The sequence below is a fragment of the Penicillium waksmanii genome, assembly GCF_028829765.1.
Source record: "Penicillium waksmanii strain IBT 27052 chromosome Unknown utg000002l:1.0-3326099.0:1.0-3328782.0, whole genome shotgun sequence".
Taxonomy (NCBI): domain Eukaryota; kingdom Fungi; phylum Ascomycota; class Eurotiomycetes; order Eurotiales; family Aspergillaceae; genus Penicillium; species Penicillium waksmanii.
In genome coordinates, this window is record NW_026643249.1 from 3,225,159 (window position 1) to 3,241,297 (window position 16,139).

The 16,139-nt window shown below is 49.1% G+C and overlaps 7 protein-coding genes across 7 annotated transcripts; 2 read left to right on the plus strand and 5 right to left on the minus strand.

Annotated features, from left to right (window-relative positions):
- Window positions 1-2,041: 2,041 nt before the first annotated feature.
- Window positions 2,042-3,562, minus strand: N7481_002861 (flavin-containing monooxygenase; the record flags this gene model as incomplete). The annotated part of the gene is made up of 1 exon (XM_057262080.1): window positions 2,042-3,562. The coding sequence occupies one exon, from the start codon at window positions 3,560-3,562 to the stop codon at window positions 2,042-2,044; it is 1,521 nt and encodes a 506-aa protein (XP_057127012.1).
- Window positions 3,563-4,368: 806 nt separating this feature from the next.
- On the plus strand, window positions 4,369-5,485 carry N7481_002862 (lipase/thioesterase family protein; the record flags this gene model as incomplete). Its single annotated transcript, XM_057262081.1, has 2 exons — window positions 4,369-4,705; window positions 4,758-5,485. 2 exons carry the CDS (start codon window positions 4,369-4,371, stop codon window positions 5,483-5,485), a joined length of 1,065 nt encoding a protein of 354 aa, XP_057127013.1.
- A 754-nt stretch (window positions 5,486-6,239) lies between these two features.
- Window positions 6,240-7,986, plus strand: N7481_002863 (cytochrome P450; the record flags this gene model as incomplete). The annotated part of the gene is made up of 3 exons (XM_057262082.1): window positions 6,240-6,877; window positions 6,933-7,317; window positions 7,369-7,986. 3 exons carry the CDS (start codon window positions 6,240-6,242, stop codon window positions 7,984-7,986), a joined length of 1,641 nt encoding a protein of 546 aa, XP_057127014.1.
- Window positions 7,987-8,343: 357 nt separating this feature from the next.
- N7481_002864 (uncharacterized protein) lies at window positions 8,344-10,177 on the minus strand (the record flags this gene model as incomplete). Its single annotated transcript, XM_057262083.1, has 4 exons — window positions 8,344-9,147; window positions 9,221-9,715; window positions 9,778-9,998; window positions 10,066-10,177. 4 exons carry the CDS (start codon window positions 10,175-10,177, stop codon window positions 8,344-8,346), a joined length of 1,632 nt encoding a protein of 543 aa, XP_057127015.1.
- Window positions 10,178-10,761: 584 nt separating this feature from the next.
- On the minus strand, window positions 10,762-12,299 carry pgxB (uncharacterized protein; the record flags this gene model as incomplete). The annotated part of the gene is made up of 5 exons (XM_057262084.1): window positions 10,762-11,154; window positions 11,215-11,460; window positions 11,515-11,688; window positions 11,741-11,908; window positions 11,961-12,299. The coding sequence occupies 5 exons, from the start codon at window positions 12,297-12,299 to the stop codon at window positions 10,762-10,764; spliced, it is 1,320 nt and encodes a 439-aa protein (XP_057127016.1).
- Window positions 12,300-12,925: 626 nt separating this feature from the next.
- Window positions 12,926-13,517, minus strand: N7481_002866 (MAPEG family protein; the record flags this gene model as incomplete). The annotated part of the gene is made up of 3 exons (XM_057262085.1): window positions 12,926-13,125; window positions 13,170-13,462; window positions 13,513-13,517. 3 exons carry the CDS (start codon window positions 13,515-13,517, stop codon window positions 12,926-12,928), a joined length of 498 nt encoding a protein of 165 aa, XP_057127017.1.
- Window positions 13,518-13,888: 371 nt separating this feature from the next.
- Window positions 13,889-15,839, minus strand: N7481_002867 (putative plasma membrane antiporter; the record flags this gene model as incomplete). The annotated part of the gene is made up of 6 exons (XM_057262086.1): window positions 13,889-14,346; window positions 14,392-14,758; window positions 14,808-15,242; window positions 15,294-15,467; window positions 15,522-15,622; window positions 15,785-15,839. 6 exons carry the CDS (start codon window positions 15,837-15,839, stop codon window positions 13,889-13,891), a joined length of 1,590 nt encoding a protein of 529 aa, XP_057127018.1.
- Between the last annotated feature and the right edge of the window lie 300 nt (window positions 15,840-16,139).

The following is a 16,139-nucleotide window of genomic DNA, read 5'->3' on the forward strand; positions in this document are numbered from 1 at the left end:
GGTTTGGAAAAGGATAATTATTAGGCTGTCCCAGTCATGGGTTATTGAGATACGATAATAATGATATTCCTTTCTGTATCGAACACTTCAACGATCCCTTTTCTATCTTTCGCCTATTTCAAACACAGTAAACGTCTCAGCAAATTTGAAAGCAAATGTGTAGAAGCCATCCTAAGGATGGCATTCTCTCATCGGTCAGATACATCCTTTTGATACCATTCATTCTTTCCATTGCCCGCGCCCGGATCAAAAGACCAATTGACACATATGAAGATTCATCAGCAACAAGTCTCATCAGCGCGAGACGGAGTAGCTGCCAATCCAGTAAATCCTTGGAACTTCTGAGGGAATCCAACTCGAAAAGTGTGTTCTCGTTCAACCGAAGGGTCCAGAAAGATCGGGGCAATTGCCACTGACATATAGAAACCAGATTTTCCGTATCCCTGACATCGTCAAAGCTATATTTTATGGGACAAACCAAATCAGCGATCAAAACAGTGATATCCATGGGCAATTGACTGAATATGGAAGCGACTCTTGGTCTTGTGAACGATAGGAATTGGAACCGGTCGATGATATCTCCTATTCCGGGAAGAAATAGCGGACTTTGATAAGGTTCTACCTGGTGCCCAGTTGGCCAACGGGATTTGATGTGGAATTTGTCAACTTCCCCACCTCCCTGACGCCAATACTTCCGAGACGCTGCGGCGAGTTCTGACAATCTCGATGCGTTGAATTCTGTTTCCAGAACATGGCCAAAGAGAGTCCAACAGTGAACATGAACAACATATCCGATTACTCGGCCTTCATATTCAGTCGGCTTTTCTCGCTCAATATCTAAAGGCGAGAACCTAGTAAATTTCTTTTTATCATATTGACATTCAGGCTTGCTGTAAACACAAGCCATAGCAGGGTCCGTGGGAACGTGATAGACATCAGGGGACGAATAGCGGAAGTTTCCCACGAGACCTATCCCCGATAGGCGGCATCTGGAGCTCGTTTCTTCGATTACTACACAAATTAGCAATGTAATTGAATCATCTGGCCAAGAAAGACTCACTTGCGCGGTAAAGGTAGGAAGTCGATTGTGGAGACTCGGCTATATATGTGCTTTCCACTTCTTTAGAAGAAACCATGATGTGGTTGCGATAATTCCTGTAGCAAGTTTTCCATTTGCGATCGCCAAAAGCCGTGACTACATCCGTATGATAAGGGAAGTATGTCACTTGGAATCCCCGTCCTGGCATCTGTAGTCCGCATAATAAACATTTTGGCCTTTCAGTAGTGTGGCGACTTTGGTTCACCAGTGGCATCGTGATCGACAATTTCAAGTCTATGAGTGAGAAAGCTTTTGTCGACGTTCAGAAGAACAGCAATTTCTGTTTGTTCTGACATGCGCCTGGCATTTTACGTCATGATTTATGCTTGACTATAAGAACTTAAATCCATGGGTCACGTCGGGATTCAGAGATCAAACAACCATTATGTACTCCAGACCTCTAGGGCGGTCAGCCTAAATTCCCTCTCCAGCCTATTGGAATAGTTGTGGCTATAACTAATGTAATGGGAGAAGCGGTTGTTGATATAGGAGAAACGGTGCGATTGGTCAGATCTGGAATAGTAGGCTAGCTCCATTTGGATTGCTGGTAGATATTTTCGTTTTAGAGAACAGGAATAGCTTCCATATACACGTTACAGTCTCGCAATTTATTCTGCTGTCTACCAGAGCGCTACATGGTGGTGGGGGTGGTGTTCATGCCATATCCATGTCCCATTCAACTCGCACGTTCTGATCGTGCTGTTTCGAGTATCTCTCCCTGCTTCACTAGTTACTAGGTGGTACTACGAACAGACAATCCGCTGTATGTGTTAAATATGCTATATTCACTCTATCAATGGATATAAATGATCCACCATTGGCAAATGGCCCCACTTCACTAGAGTCAAGCCAAGCCACATTTGAAATATACAACCCAAACGCCAATCATAACTGGTATATCCGAACAAATCATATACAATCACCGAACGAAACCTAGCCAATCTAAGCCAGCTTAGGCCTCAATTGCACATCCCCCTTAACATAATCCATTCCAGTCTCGAAATCGCCGTTCGTCGCAAACTTGATATCCTTGCTGTAGTGATCGCGTGCCTGCCAAGGGCCCTTATCAGCCGCCATGGGCAAATGCTTCGAAGCGACCGTAACATAAGTCGAGTTAAGATTCAACAAAGGACGCTCTTCGAGAGTCTTCTGCTCGTTAGCACCCATACGAGGCGTGGCCGAAACAAGCTTCCGCTCCTCCATGGTGCGCAGCAGACGAGTAACGAACTGGGCCGTCGCATCCGCGCCAAGAGTCCACGAGGCATTCGTGTAACCAATGATGAAACTGGCATTCGGGAGATCCTGCAACATAACCCCGTTCCAAAGGAACTTGGATCCGATCTCGATCTTTTTCCCGTCAACAGTAAGATTCGATCCACCCGCAATCTGCAACTGCAGACCCGTCGCGGTAATAATGATATCCGCGTCCAGTGAGTCGCCCGAGTTCAGCGTGATGCCGCGCTTAGTAACCGTCTTTATTGTGTCGGTGCGAACATCGGCTTTGCCCCGGCGGAGACTCTGGAAGAAATCTCCATCTGGGCAGACGCACAATCGCTGGTCCCAGGGGTTATAGCGGGGTTTGAAGTGGGGGTCGTGGGTAACGTGAGAGGGTAATTGGCGGGAAACATTCTGCCTCAAGATCCAGCGGGAAAAACCTGGGAAACGCTGGCAGAAGAGGAAGAAGATGCGCGAGGTGTAGATCCAGATAATACGCTGCAGCCGGTGATACAGCGACGAGGGGAGTAGGTAGGCGAGCCAGCGGGAATTGGAACGGTTGGGCAGGGAGAGAATGTATGTGGGACTGCGCTGGAGCATCGTCACGCGATCGGCCTTTTCCGCGAGATTTGGGAGGAGAGTTATAGCCGTGGCGCCGGAGCCAATGATGACGACCTTCTTGCCGGTGTAATCGAGATTCTCGGGCCAGAATTGCGGGTGGATGATTTGTCCCTGGAAGTCATCCAGGTTGGGGATGTTGGCCTTGAGAGGCTGGTGATAATTATAATAGCCCGTTCCGAAGATGACGAAGCGGGCGCGGAGAGTGGTCGGGGTACCATCTGCATCAACGTCCAAAGACCAGACATTCTCGGTAGAAGACCAATCAGCCGAATTGAGGCGATTGCGGAAACGGATGTTCTTCGCGATGCCGAACTTCTCAGCTGTGTCGCGTACGTAGGATTTGATGGCGCTGCCCTCGGCGATGGGATTGCTCTGGTTCCATGGGTTGAAGGCAAAACCGAAAGTAAAGAGATCGGAGTCGGAGCGAATACCAGGGTATTTGAAGAGATCCCAAGTACCGCCAAGGTCATCGCGAGCCTCAAGGATGGAGTAGGAGAAACCGGGCAGCTGGTCTTGCACGCGATATGCGGCGTTAATACCGGAGATACCAGCGCCGACAATAATCACGTCGAAGTCGGTGGCAGGGGAGCCAGCAGAGCCAGCAGAGCCATTTGCGTGACCATTCATGGTGGCGACAAAAGGTGAGAGGGAGATGTTGGGGAGAAGTGGAGTGGAGGAGTGAAGATGAGAGCGTCTTTAATCTTATAATCTCTGCGCGTATGACTCTGCTAAAAGAAGACCCGAACATGCCTCGGTTTCACGGCGATCGGTGGGTCTCTCTGCATGGACGCAATGTTGGGGAACTTGTGAGTATCAGATGATGGCGTGCACTAAATCGGAGAACTAGGAGGACTTTGTGATATCTACGGAGTGTTGTACATACCATATTATTTGATATTTCCTATGCTTCCCATAAATCTACTCTGAATGGTGGAAGATTTTAGGGCTTCTCCTCTGTATTGTCAGCCGGATACCGTATCGTCCACCACAATCCACCTGTAGCCTATAGTATACCGTACGGTACATACCGATCTATAACCCCCCTCCTCTCCCCTCTACGCTGTTTTTTCATCCTTTAAAGTACAGAGTATAATAATGATCTATCTCGTTGAATGAATATCACCATGCGACACTCGCATCACTGTGCACACTCTGCTCACTGCTGCGGTACCTCGGTAGGGGGGGGGGGGTATATGCCCATCCTTACTGAAAGTGGATAGGAGTGCGAACTCCTCCACACTTTTCTTTTCTCGCTTTCACACTGGGCCCACCGAGGATGTTGTCCTCCCTCCACCTCCACCCGGCACCTCGGTCAGGGCCGAGGTCTTATCTTATATTCTGTCGCTGTCCTTATACGCCTCGACTGCTTCACCGATGCGCAATTGACCTTTGCGCAGCCTCCATTGCTCGCTCTGCTTGATATCATTGCCGCTATGTCTGTCAAACTCACCCTCCAGCAGAAGCTGGACTTCCTCCCAGCCATTGCCTCCATTACCCTCGCTGCCTTCTATGGAATTATAACCGGCCTTTGGCGCACCGAGCGACAAGCCAAAACCCTGTTCCTTCACATCGGCTATGCCGTCATGCGCAAGGTCACCGCACGCCTTACCCCGGCGCAAATGCAATACGCCACGCCCGCGTCCAACAAAGTCTACGAACAATACGCCCGCAAGGCCCGTATCCAAGCCCAAACAGTCCAGCTGGAACATGGTGCGCTTGGCCACTGGATCGGTGATCGCGATGCGACCAATGTGATGATCTGGTATCACGGTAAGCCCATAACCCCCTGGCATGCAATCATGCAATGCTAATGTGTCTTCAGGCGGCGGATTCGGCCTCCCCGCCAACATTGGCTACTTCAAATTCTACGCCCAGCTCATCCAAACCCTCAAGACCTCCAACAAATCTCTCGCCGTCTTCTCCCTTACCTACACCCTCGCCCCGGCCGAAACATACCCAACTCAACTAAAACAGGCCGTTTCCGCAGCGCGCTACATCCTCTCAACCGGCCGATCCCCCGATACAATCTTCCTCGGCGGCGATTCCGCAGGCGGAAACCTCGTTAGCGGTGTCCTCTCCCACCTCGCCCATCCCCACCCTCAAATTGAACCCCTCTCCCTTCCCAACAATGGCAAACTCGGCGGCGCAGCCATGATCGCACCATGGACCCTCCTCGACACCGAATTCCCCGACCAGGAGATCTACCATGGCGGTGACCTGATCACCCAGGCCGTCGCGCAACCCTGGGCTAGTGCGTACATTGGCAAGAGTCCGCGGGACAATTACACCGATCTATCCAATGCGCCGGTGGAGTGGTTTAAGGATTTCCCTGTCAATCGCGTCCTTATCACGGGTGGCGGTAATGAAATTCTGCTTCCGATTATTCAGGACTTTGCGGCGAAGTTCAAGGAAGGTTTTGAACGGGTGGAGTTGTTTGTGGGACATCGTGAGTGCCATGTTGCGCCAATTTACAACTTGTACCTTGGTGATATGACGGAAACTGCCCAGGGGAAGAAGGTTAAGAGCTGGCTGGTTGAGTTGGCGGAGTAAATGCCGAAGCACAGTATATAATACAGTAAATATTATTGTTCATAAAGCAGAAATACTTTGAAATAATTCATGTTGTACTACGACATTATGTTCAGCCCTACGAGTATGATCTGTGCGACTATCAACTTGACTGTAAACAACTTTAATGAATGTCATAAACATGAAATCATTTCTAAGATACAGAATGAATATAATTGATTCTAGTACAATGTGATTCATATGATGCCACCATCTCCATTCACATGCATCTATTCTCCCATCTTCACACTCACTTCTACCCTACCCCGCGCTCAATAGTTTATAGTTGCCTTTGACAATATCTTCTGCTCTTGAAATTCCCCTCATTTTCACATGCAGGAACCTGCAACTCTATTTATGCGCTAGCCATGTTGGGCAACACTAGTCCCAGAATAGTAAAATATCCCCGGGCGCCGCATAAAGTCAACCATCAAAGGGACGGTCATACATCATCGGACTATCATGCTCTGTGCTATTTCATATGTATACATCCTGGTTACCTGAATAGGATGCCGGTACGGGGTTGTGATGCCACATTATGTGAATTATTTTTATGATTACTATTCAGGACGCCTATACTTGATCATACTTACTCCATGCTCCTTTTATGCTCATCTCCATTCTGCAAGTGGAGCCATTAGATAAAAGATAAAATTCCTCTTCCCCAGTTCTCCCCAGCTTCTCTCGACCTTCCCCCACATTTTCTTCCTTGTCATCTCCTCTCTCTCCCTTCAAAATGAATTTACCGGCCCTCTCGGCCCTCTCCATCGCTGAGGGCTACCTCATCCAACACTTCCTCCTTCCCGACTTCGCCTTCCGTACTCTTATCCTCGCTGCTTTGGCCAGCAATCTCCTATTCGGAGGAGTCTACAACTTGCTCATCTGGCCCCTCTTCCTGAATCCTCTCCGCCACCTCCCCACAATTCCAGGCCTCTTCAATAATGCTAAGATAATTTTCGACTCGCCCCGTGGCCGCACCCCGTTGGAATGGATGAAGACAGTTCCTAATGATGGCCTTATTCACATGCGTGATAGCATCAGCCAGAGCTATCTCATCGCCACAAACCACCAGGCACTACTTGATATCATGAGCACAAACACATATGACTTCGAGAAGCCATGGCGTGCCCGCAACTTCCTTGCTCGCATCCTAGGCTTTGGCCTCATTCTTTCCGAAGGCCCCGCCCACAGGAAGCAGCGCAAAGCTCTCACTCCCGCTTTCAATATTAAGAACATCCGCGCTATGTATAGCATCATGTGGGATAAGACGGTCCAGTTACTGGAAGAAATGGAAAAGGAATTAGCCGAAAACCCGATGCAGGGAACTAATCCAGAAGATAAAGTCGGCAAGCTAGAGATGGGCGTCTGGGGGAGGTATGTTCCATCCGTCTCCTTCATTACATATTAGATATACTAACTAACCGATCAGCCGTGTTACGCTCGATATTATTGGCCCTGTAGCAATGGGCCGTGACTTCCGCTCCCTTCAAAACAAAGACAACAAAGTTGCGGAAAGTTTTCTCCGAATCCTCGAACCAACAACCGAGAAAATGGCCTTCCTCGCCATGAACTTCATTCTACCCCAATGGATCGCCCAGCGCGTTCCATGGCGCTTGAACAAGGTTGTCGCCGACGAGACCGGATTCCTCCGGAATCTCTGCAACGACATCGTCAAGGAGAAGCGAACCACTCTCGCCGAATCCAAGGCTTCGGCCAAGGACCTTGAAGCAGATATCCTGGGTACCATGATGTTGGGCGGTGATTTCTCGGACGAAGAGCTAGTCGATCAGATGTTAACATTCCTCGCCGCGGGCGTAAGTTGAAGTCCACCATCAGCACAGCTTTCCATCTCTAACTCCTTTCAGCACGAAACAACCGCTGCCGCTTTAACATGGGCCTGCTACCTTCTAACACTGCACCCAACATACCAAACCCGCCTCCGCGAAGAGATCCGCGCCCAAATTCCCTCAGCATCAACCGACATAACCCACCAAGACCTCGAATCTCTCCCCCTACTAAACGGCGTCTGCGAAGAAGTCCTCCGCCTATACCCAACCGTCCCAGCCACAATTCGCGAAAGTATTCGCGACACAATGATCGCCGGCAAACGCGTTCCGAAGGGTACCCGAATCCTCCTAATCCCCTACGCAATCAACCGATCCCCGCTATTCTGGGGCGATAATGGAGAAGATTTCCTTCCTGAACGGTGGATAGATACGGATCCCAAGACGGGGAAGAGTGTGCCGAACAAGAATGGCGGCGCGAGTACGAATTTTGCGCAGATTACGTTCTTGCATGGGCAACGGGCTTGTATTGGGAAGGATTTTGCTAGGGCTGAGCTTAGGTGTGCGGTTGCGGGGGTTGTTGGTCGCTTTGCTTTTGAGATGCAGGATCCTAAGCAGGAGATTCATGTTGCTGGTGCAGTTACGACGAAGCCGGTCGAGGGGATGAATTTGGCTATGCGCAGGGTTGAGGGGTGGTAGTAATTATGCAGGAGTGTAAACTGAAAAGAGATCTGGGAGTTATGTTTATGAGAAATGATTGGGTGGTGGCGTTTTGTGTATATTGAATGTTTTTATTCGAGTAAATATGGAATGACTGATTTTATACTTCACATTGTATTCAATGACCTGGATCGACTCTCACTCCTCTAACTATGGAATCTTCCGGGTCCCGGGCTTCAAACCTGAAATTTATCCAGATCCAGCAATTTGGGCCATGCACGATAGTGAGGAATATAAGACTTAGACGGTTATAGAGAGAATAAAAGTGAGCAATATTATAAAGTAGTCATGGTCCGGTACGAAATCCACGATCTCTTGTGATTCTCCACCGGTAGTCTAGCTACGCCACTTGGAGCCACGCCATTGCAATAGGATAGTAGGCACAATGCTGACTCCAACAATCAGAGCCACAGCAATTCCCGCACCACCACCCCATCCAACTGTTTCAAACATCTGCGGAAACCAGAAAGGGCCAATGAAGCCCCATACCTGTCGCACAAATGTGATAAAAACACCGACACTGGCCGCATCCATGCGGTAGCAGTCCACGGCATAGGTAATATTGATTGTGGTGACAATCTGGTTACCACCAGCTGCAATTGCTGCCCCAATGATCGGGGTGATATTCCACTTATCACCAGCTTTGCCTAACTGCACGCAGAAAACGACAACACCACAAATTGTCAACGCGTGACCAATATAGCTTAGCCATAACCTGTATTCTGGCTCTGGGTACCGTCCACCTTTCTTCTCGCGTAATTGCATCCATCGATCGGATATCAATCCTCCAACTTGCTCACCCAGTACTGAACCAATGATGATACCCAGGAATTGCAGTCCGACTTGTTGCGTGTTCATCGCGAACTGCTCTGGGAATATCTGCGGGATTTCGATTGTGAGCATGATGCTGCCCCACAGAAAGATCATGGCGTAGGCGGCGGCGGGAATCATCACGCAAGGCTTCATGACGTAGCTGAGTGGTTGAACGAAGTCCCACAATCGCAAAGGTGCCGGATCAATGCGTCGGAATTTGAACATACTCTCCTTCGCGCTTGTAACGTTGTTTCTGGCCGTTTCACTGCGAAGGTATAGGGATTCGGAGCCGAAGACGAGGTATACAACGAACTGTATGCCGTTGACCTGGAATAACATTAATATAAACAATGCCTTTTTGGAAAATCAAGCAGCCCAAGGTGGAGCTATTAAGACTCACAATAGCAAGTGTCCAGTAAATCCACCGATATCCCACCCTCATGACGGCAAACCCAAACAAAAAGGGCGCAATCGGTACACCGATCGTCACCATCAAGGTCCAATACCCCATACAACGTGCTCGATCTTTCTTGAAAAACACCTCTGCGACAACTGCACTACCAATAGCAGCGGCGGGTGAAATGAAGAATGCAGTGATAGCACGACAAAGACCCATGGTAGCATAGGAGTGACTCTCCGCACAACCGATATTACCAACAAGGGCGCAGATCAAAGAAATGAGAAAGATGGGCCTCCGACCAAATCTGTTGCTCAAAGGTCGCCAAAAGAGCGGTGCACCGCCCAGCACGGCGATGAAGAGTGAGACAAGGTAACTGGTTCGCTGCATGCTAACACCGAGGTCGGCCGAGATATTGACGAAGGCAGATTGAATCGACGCGGCCGTGAAAAGACCGATCATAGCGTGGAAGACGACGAGGGAGAGATTCAGTGCTTTCTATCGTGTTGCATCGCGTCAGTATCATCATCTCATCCCCTCTCCATCAAGATTCATCTTACCCGCCATGTAGACCAGTTGTAAGGATCCGCATCGTTCATATCAGGAATCGGATCCAGGTCAAGTGTGTCATGTCTCGCAAGAAGATATTGACGATGTTCCTCCGAAAGATGAGCAACACGATCTTCAACGTAGAAAGCGTCCGTCTTCCCGGATTCAAGATTTGGGCTAGCGCCCTCGACGTGGTGGGAATCGCTGCTTGTTTTCTCCATGCTGGATACTCCTGTGTTAGCAATAGATCTGCAGGAAAGAAGAATGGTGTTTACCTTTATAGCCCCCTTTCTTCGTACTCAGCTCTCCGCCGAATAGTCCGGGGATAGGGTCTAATCTGGGGGCGGGGGCATCTCCACCCCCAGACAAGACAGATAGGATCCTCGGAGATGATTCTTTGTGGCGGTCCATTGGTCAAGTTGGTATTCTGGTTTCGATTCTATTGGTCGTCTGTGAGTCTAGATGCAGCAGCGGATATAGATTCTGCCCTTGTGGAGATCGTGGGGTGTGGAGAAGATCAGTGCGCAGGACTTTTGATCGCAATAGGAGGGCAGCAAGGGGCGTAATTGACAAAGTTTCTTAAGAAGGCGTCTATCTCCGCAAACCCATCGCTGATAATATCCTCGTCGCCTGGCTGTCAGGATAATGCTTGATCCTTCTTGGCAACTTGGCGGAGGTGGCGTTTCTAGCTCCCCACAATTTCCAAGAATACTGAGTCCGTACCAATGGACGCGTCGCAAAATGAAGAGGAATCAAGAATTTGATTACAGTACTCCCTTGGTCCGATCAATATTCGACAGTTGATGCGCTTATAATGTCGCTTGAAAATGCTTGTGAAATTATTGTGGGGATGCAATGGCCAATATCATACTTTTATGTACATTTTAGTATCGGCTACCCCGGGCCCCTCCCACAATCAAATCAAAACACTTAATCATAGTAGCAGTCACCCGACTTTCTCGTGATTTCTCATTAATAGACCTCTTTCGATCTCTCTAAGAGCTAGTGCTATTGCTCGAGATGCAGTCCACCCCAATATCTCCCTGAATCCCATCACAAACAATCTCTGGTGGGTCTCCGGCTGGGCTGGTAATGTCAATGTTCGAGAGTTGAATACCCGAGCACACAGCGTTTGGCGAGCAGGTCAAGTCGACGACGACCTTTCCATTTTTACCAGAGGATGTACCGTAAATATTGTCAAAGACGATGTTTGTGAAGTTAACTGCGGACGGGTAGGCGGCACACTCGGTGGCGTTTATGTTAAAGTAGCACTGATCCATAACGACAGGAGCATCGGTGTTCTCGATATGGATGTTACGGTAAGTGATATTGTTGATGCGACCGTATCCGACGTTTTGGCCAGCCCATGCCTTGAGACGGGCTCCATTCTACTGAAGTCAGTATCGCCCGTCACCGGAAATTTTTGCTTATTGTATCATTGATCTCACCTGTCCATTCAGCAGAGTCACGTTCTCGATATGCGCATTCTCGATGTAATCCATCTGACCCGCGTACTGTCCAATGCTTCCCATGCTGACACCGTGGGTGTTGTTGCACCACAAATTTTGCACGAAGATATTGGAAGTGTTAGGCTTTGGGGAAAAGCAGTCATCGCCGATATCGATTCTGGTGTTTGTCACGCTGAGCCCATCCACATTCAACGAATCGAAACCGTCGGTGTTTTTGGGCAAAGACTATCTCAGTTAGTTGGATGGATTTCTGAGATGACCAAACGGTAGATGACTTACGGACGCGTTGGTGGAGTAGGCATTGATGAACACATTATCGAAAGAAATGTCCTTGCTCTGCACAAAGAAGTTGGTCCAGCAGGGTGAGTTGAGTTGCGTGATGCCCTCAACGCTGAGGCGCGTCGCATTCTCGGTCAGGAATAGAATTGGTCGGTAGAAAGTGTTGGTCGAGTCCTGCGTGTATTAGCATGATAACTATATTCGGGGTAGAGGTTGAATCGCCTACCAAAATCTCAAGTCCAGCAAACGCATCATACCACTCCTGGCCGTTTCCGTTCAGAGTACCTTTGCCGAAGATCTTGATGTCCTTGCCACCCCATCTCCAAAAGGTGATCGACTTCTGGAAGGAGTAGTAGAAGTTATTTGCTTGCCAGTAGTCGATATCATCGGTAAACTAATGACAATTAGCACACAGCTCAACAGCGCCTTGTTAACAGTTTCCATACCTTGAGTTCACCATCCAGCTGCACTTCGACGTTATCCAAGAAGGTCAAGTCCAGCTTTTTTCCAAGCATATACGTCTTGCCCTTCTGTAGCAGCAAACGCCCACCATGGTTGGCCTGCTTGATACCCCAAAGGAAATCCGCCGACACATCATCCTTCTCATTCTTCGAGGCACGAATAGTGACTGTCCGGCGGTTCGGGTATTTCTGTCCATGAGCTCCAACCTTGCGGAGAGCAGCGGTCTCCTTTACCGGGATAAGATGCGCCCCTGGGATTATATGGCTTGAGGCAAGGCCGGAGACTGCCCCAGCAAACAGAGCTGCAATTGCAAGGACCTTCATCTTGTTAGAACTGATAAATAGCTTGCCAGAAAGTGATAGAGGCAATTGCGACGTGGACAGCTCTTAAATACCTTCACTGGATGCCAATTCCAGAAATATTGCGCCGAATAAATCTAGAAGGGTTGGCACGCGGGGATACACGAAGATTTCCCGCCTGTAGGAATTGACAATGGCAACTACTGAGCAAGATCAACAGGGACAAAGCCCGAAGAGCTGCCGATTGCTCTCCGCATGCCAAGGATGCGGAGAGGAGGGTTAGATGACTGGGTATGGGGTAGAGTAAAGTTTACAAGGAGGTTGGTATTTAACTTAATGGGAGCTAACATGGGCAGCTCTAGCTGTCAGTGGCTGGGATTCATTGCGCCGTCTTGGTTGTCATGATTTGTGCGTTGAGACTAGATTCTCCACCAATCGCGGGGTCATCGAGAGCGAGCTGCGGGGATACAGTTGTTTCATCAAGAGTATCTCACGAAATGATTCATATTGCGAGGCTATTTTTTCCCTCCTTCTATGGAATTTCCGATCGCACAAGGTTCTGAAGTTGCAACAGATATTATGCAATCTTTCAGATTGCACTGCTACTGCTCTATACATATCATCGCGAATGTAGACGCAGACGCAGACATCTACAGCTTCTTTCCAGCCAGCACTAGACCAGTGATGCAGCTGATGTTTCCAGACCACCAAGCAACCGAGCGCAAATAGCTCAGCCCCGGCGACTCAATGTGCGAGTACAACCAGCTATAAGCCAATCTCGACGCCGTGTACCAGACACCGATGGTGTTGATTTTCTCTGCCGGAACACCGGCGAATAGAGCAGCAAGAACTGTCCAGTTAGCGCATTTCGCTCAAAGATCGGAATTTACATACTCGCTGCGACAAACAGGGGGAAGCCCTCCACGGCATTCGCATGTGCCGCCTCCTGTCGCTTCAACTTGTTCAGCGCGCTGCGAGAGATCTTGCCAGCCTGTACAGCAGCTTCGCCATACTTGCCGAGGTCCTCTCTGGGCGCGACATTGTGGTCCAGACCAAGGCGAATCTTCGATCCACGCGTGCTCATCAAGGCGTACGCGAGGACCCAGTTAGCCAGCAGAAAGGAGGTGGCATGGTTGGGGACCGCTTGGCCAGGAGCGGCGCGGAGGCCCAAGGTGGTGATGATCGAACTATTATCTATCAGCAGTGTACAAATCGAGAGATGGGCACGATTTCTCACGACATGATGGAGTTGTTGGATTCAATATTCCCTGCGGGCGCTCGGGTTTATAAGCGCGTCGCGTTGTGGATCACCGCATGTGGGTTCGTCCGACCGAGGAACTGTACATATGAGATCATGTCGATCGCTCGGGGTGCTGGAACAAGCGAGTCCGTGCGTTCCAAGGTTGCTGGGAATACTCACAACTGAATTTTAGGTCATTCGAACCGAGGCGTCGCGAATTCAGTTCAAGAACACGATGAATTTGTGAAACCGAGCTTGCAATAATTCAACTTCAAGTTGCTTCGGGTGCGTCAAAAAAGGAAAATATCTAGTAGCAGTGATATTGCAGTGACAACAACTGCCAGCCCTGGAGCTAACTGGGAAATATATATTTCTAAACGACTTCTCTAATGTGCTCTGACTGACTTACAGATGACTCTTTTGACGAAAGCCGATCAAGTGATAATTCACAATCCCGACTAAACCGTAATCTAGCCATGTCCGAGCCATCACAGTTGTCGGTCGGTCGACAATCGCTAGAGATACACGAGAAGCGATTATTTACCGTCATCAAGTGCGACTCGCGATGGACAACGCTATTGTTAGGAACGGGTTCATTCTCAGAGAGCATAAGAACCTCCACAGGATGATCGTGAATCGTCGCAACCCGAAGCCATTTGTAAATACCGTTCAACACTGGAATCGAGAGTCCATGGACAACAATCGAGAAGAATACAAGCCAGTATACAACCGGGACCATTGCTGCAATCAGATGGTTGACTTCGTCATCGCTCTCTCCTGGATCTGGTAGAAGACGGCGAGCATACTCGACATATGAGATAGCCCCCACGCCTGTAAGGTCAGTCAAATTCGACGTGATAACGGAGTTACACTCACCAATTGGACCAAAGTATCCCATAAACAAAGCTTCCTTCCAGTTGCTGCAAACCTTCGGCATGAAACGATATCCCATTAGAACGGCTGGAATGCGCCGGAATAGAACCACCAAAATACCCAGTGTAACGAGTCGAGAGACAGTAATTCCGGTGACTTTTGGAAGATGCAGCTGGTCCCAGGGCATGACTGCGCCGATAAACATGAAAGTAGCAAAGTTGAGAATCATCTCAATGGAGTTGTTGAAAGAATCGTGCCGGGCTTCAATCTCGGAATGGTATAATCCATCCCAATTCAATGCGCATCCGGCGATAAAACAGGCCAACGTCTCGTCGGTTCCGAAACATCCACATGTGCCGACAACAAACATCTAGGCCATTAGCTGAGATCGATTCCGGATGGGGTTCCATATCACATACCCCAATAGCGACTGGGAACAAGAAGAAACTCTCCCTGTCGACCCATCTTCGTTTAGAAGCCAAATTTATACCCTTTCGACCAAGAAAGCCCACAAGTAAGCCATAACCTGAGCCCATGATTATCATATATAACACGCCCTCCACAGCCCAGTGTGCCAGCGCACGACCGACATCTCCTCCAAACCGCCCGGTGTCCTTCTCTCCAATCCAATCGCGTTTGGATATTTCAGTACCTGGCGAATCCGCGTAGCGTAGCAGGGCGATCGACAATATTAAAAATGGGAATCCAAAGCCATCATTTCCTCCGGCCTCAGCTGAAATGAACTCGCGCAGGTGTCGACGAACGTACTTGTCAGCAAACGGGCCTTTGGCAATGGCCTGGGATAGAACCGGGTCGATGCAGATCACACAAGATCCGATGATCAACGCGGTTAGCTGGAAAGTTAGTTAGGAAGATAGCTGGAAGAGCGAATGAAAGCGACTCACGAAAGATAAGTGGGGTATCATCAACAAGATGCACGAAGACGTGAGTAGCCACTGCAGCGTCATCAAGGGAAGCAGGCATATTGTCAACTCGACCAGTCGTAACCGAAGATATCGTTTCGGCAGCTCATAGCCAACCTTGACCATTTGGATGCCAATCACAAGACGAGTGAGAGCCTAGATTGTCAGGAACATTGAATGTAGATTAATTGGATTGGTCGGATTACTCACGTATGCAGCGTCACCCACATCATCGTCCCCAACCCAGCGATTGACGTCGATGAGGCCCGCACAGAATGGGCCTAGCAGCGCGCCGACCACAAATGACGGTACTGAATGGTCAGCGAGCGTTACGTCAGGAAATCAGGTAAAACATACAGGCTTCACCGAGGTACCATCGTTGCTTGAGTTTGATGGAAATGAACCCGAAAGCAAGAATAAATAGTCCTGCTAGGTTAGCTAGGACTTCATAGGGAAAGAAAAACGGGTCTCACCTGTAAATGTAATTGTCACGTTGAAACTGCTCAGATCGAGGATTGGGTGAAGCATCGTCTCGATAATAAATCGGGCGACAAGTCAGCAAAGCCGACCGCAAAGTCGACTTCCTTTAGATGTAAGACACGAGAGCCGAAACCTGACGACATGAGAAAGTTCCGATATTCACACCGCGTATAAATCATGCAAGAAAGCCGGGATGATGAATGATGAATGATGCGTTCGCCAAGAATGCTCCCTGTGTTTGATGGGATGTTTTGGCTGCCATCGCGATCGACCGCCCCTATCTCAGGAATCTCATGCATCAAGATAACCAGCTGCACCTGAAACTTGTGGAACATAATTCACTGCTGC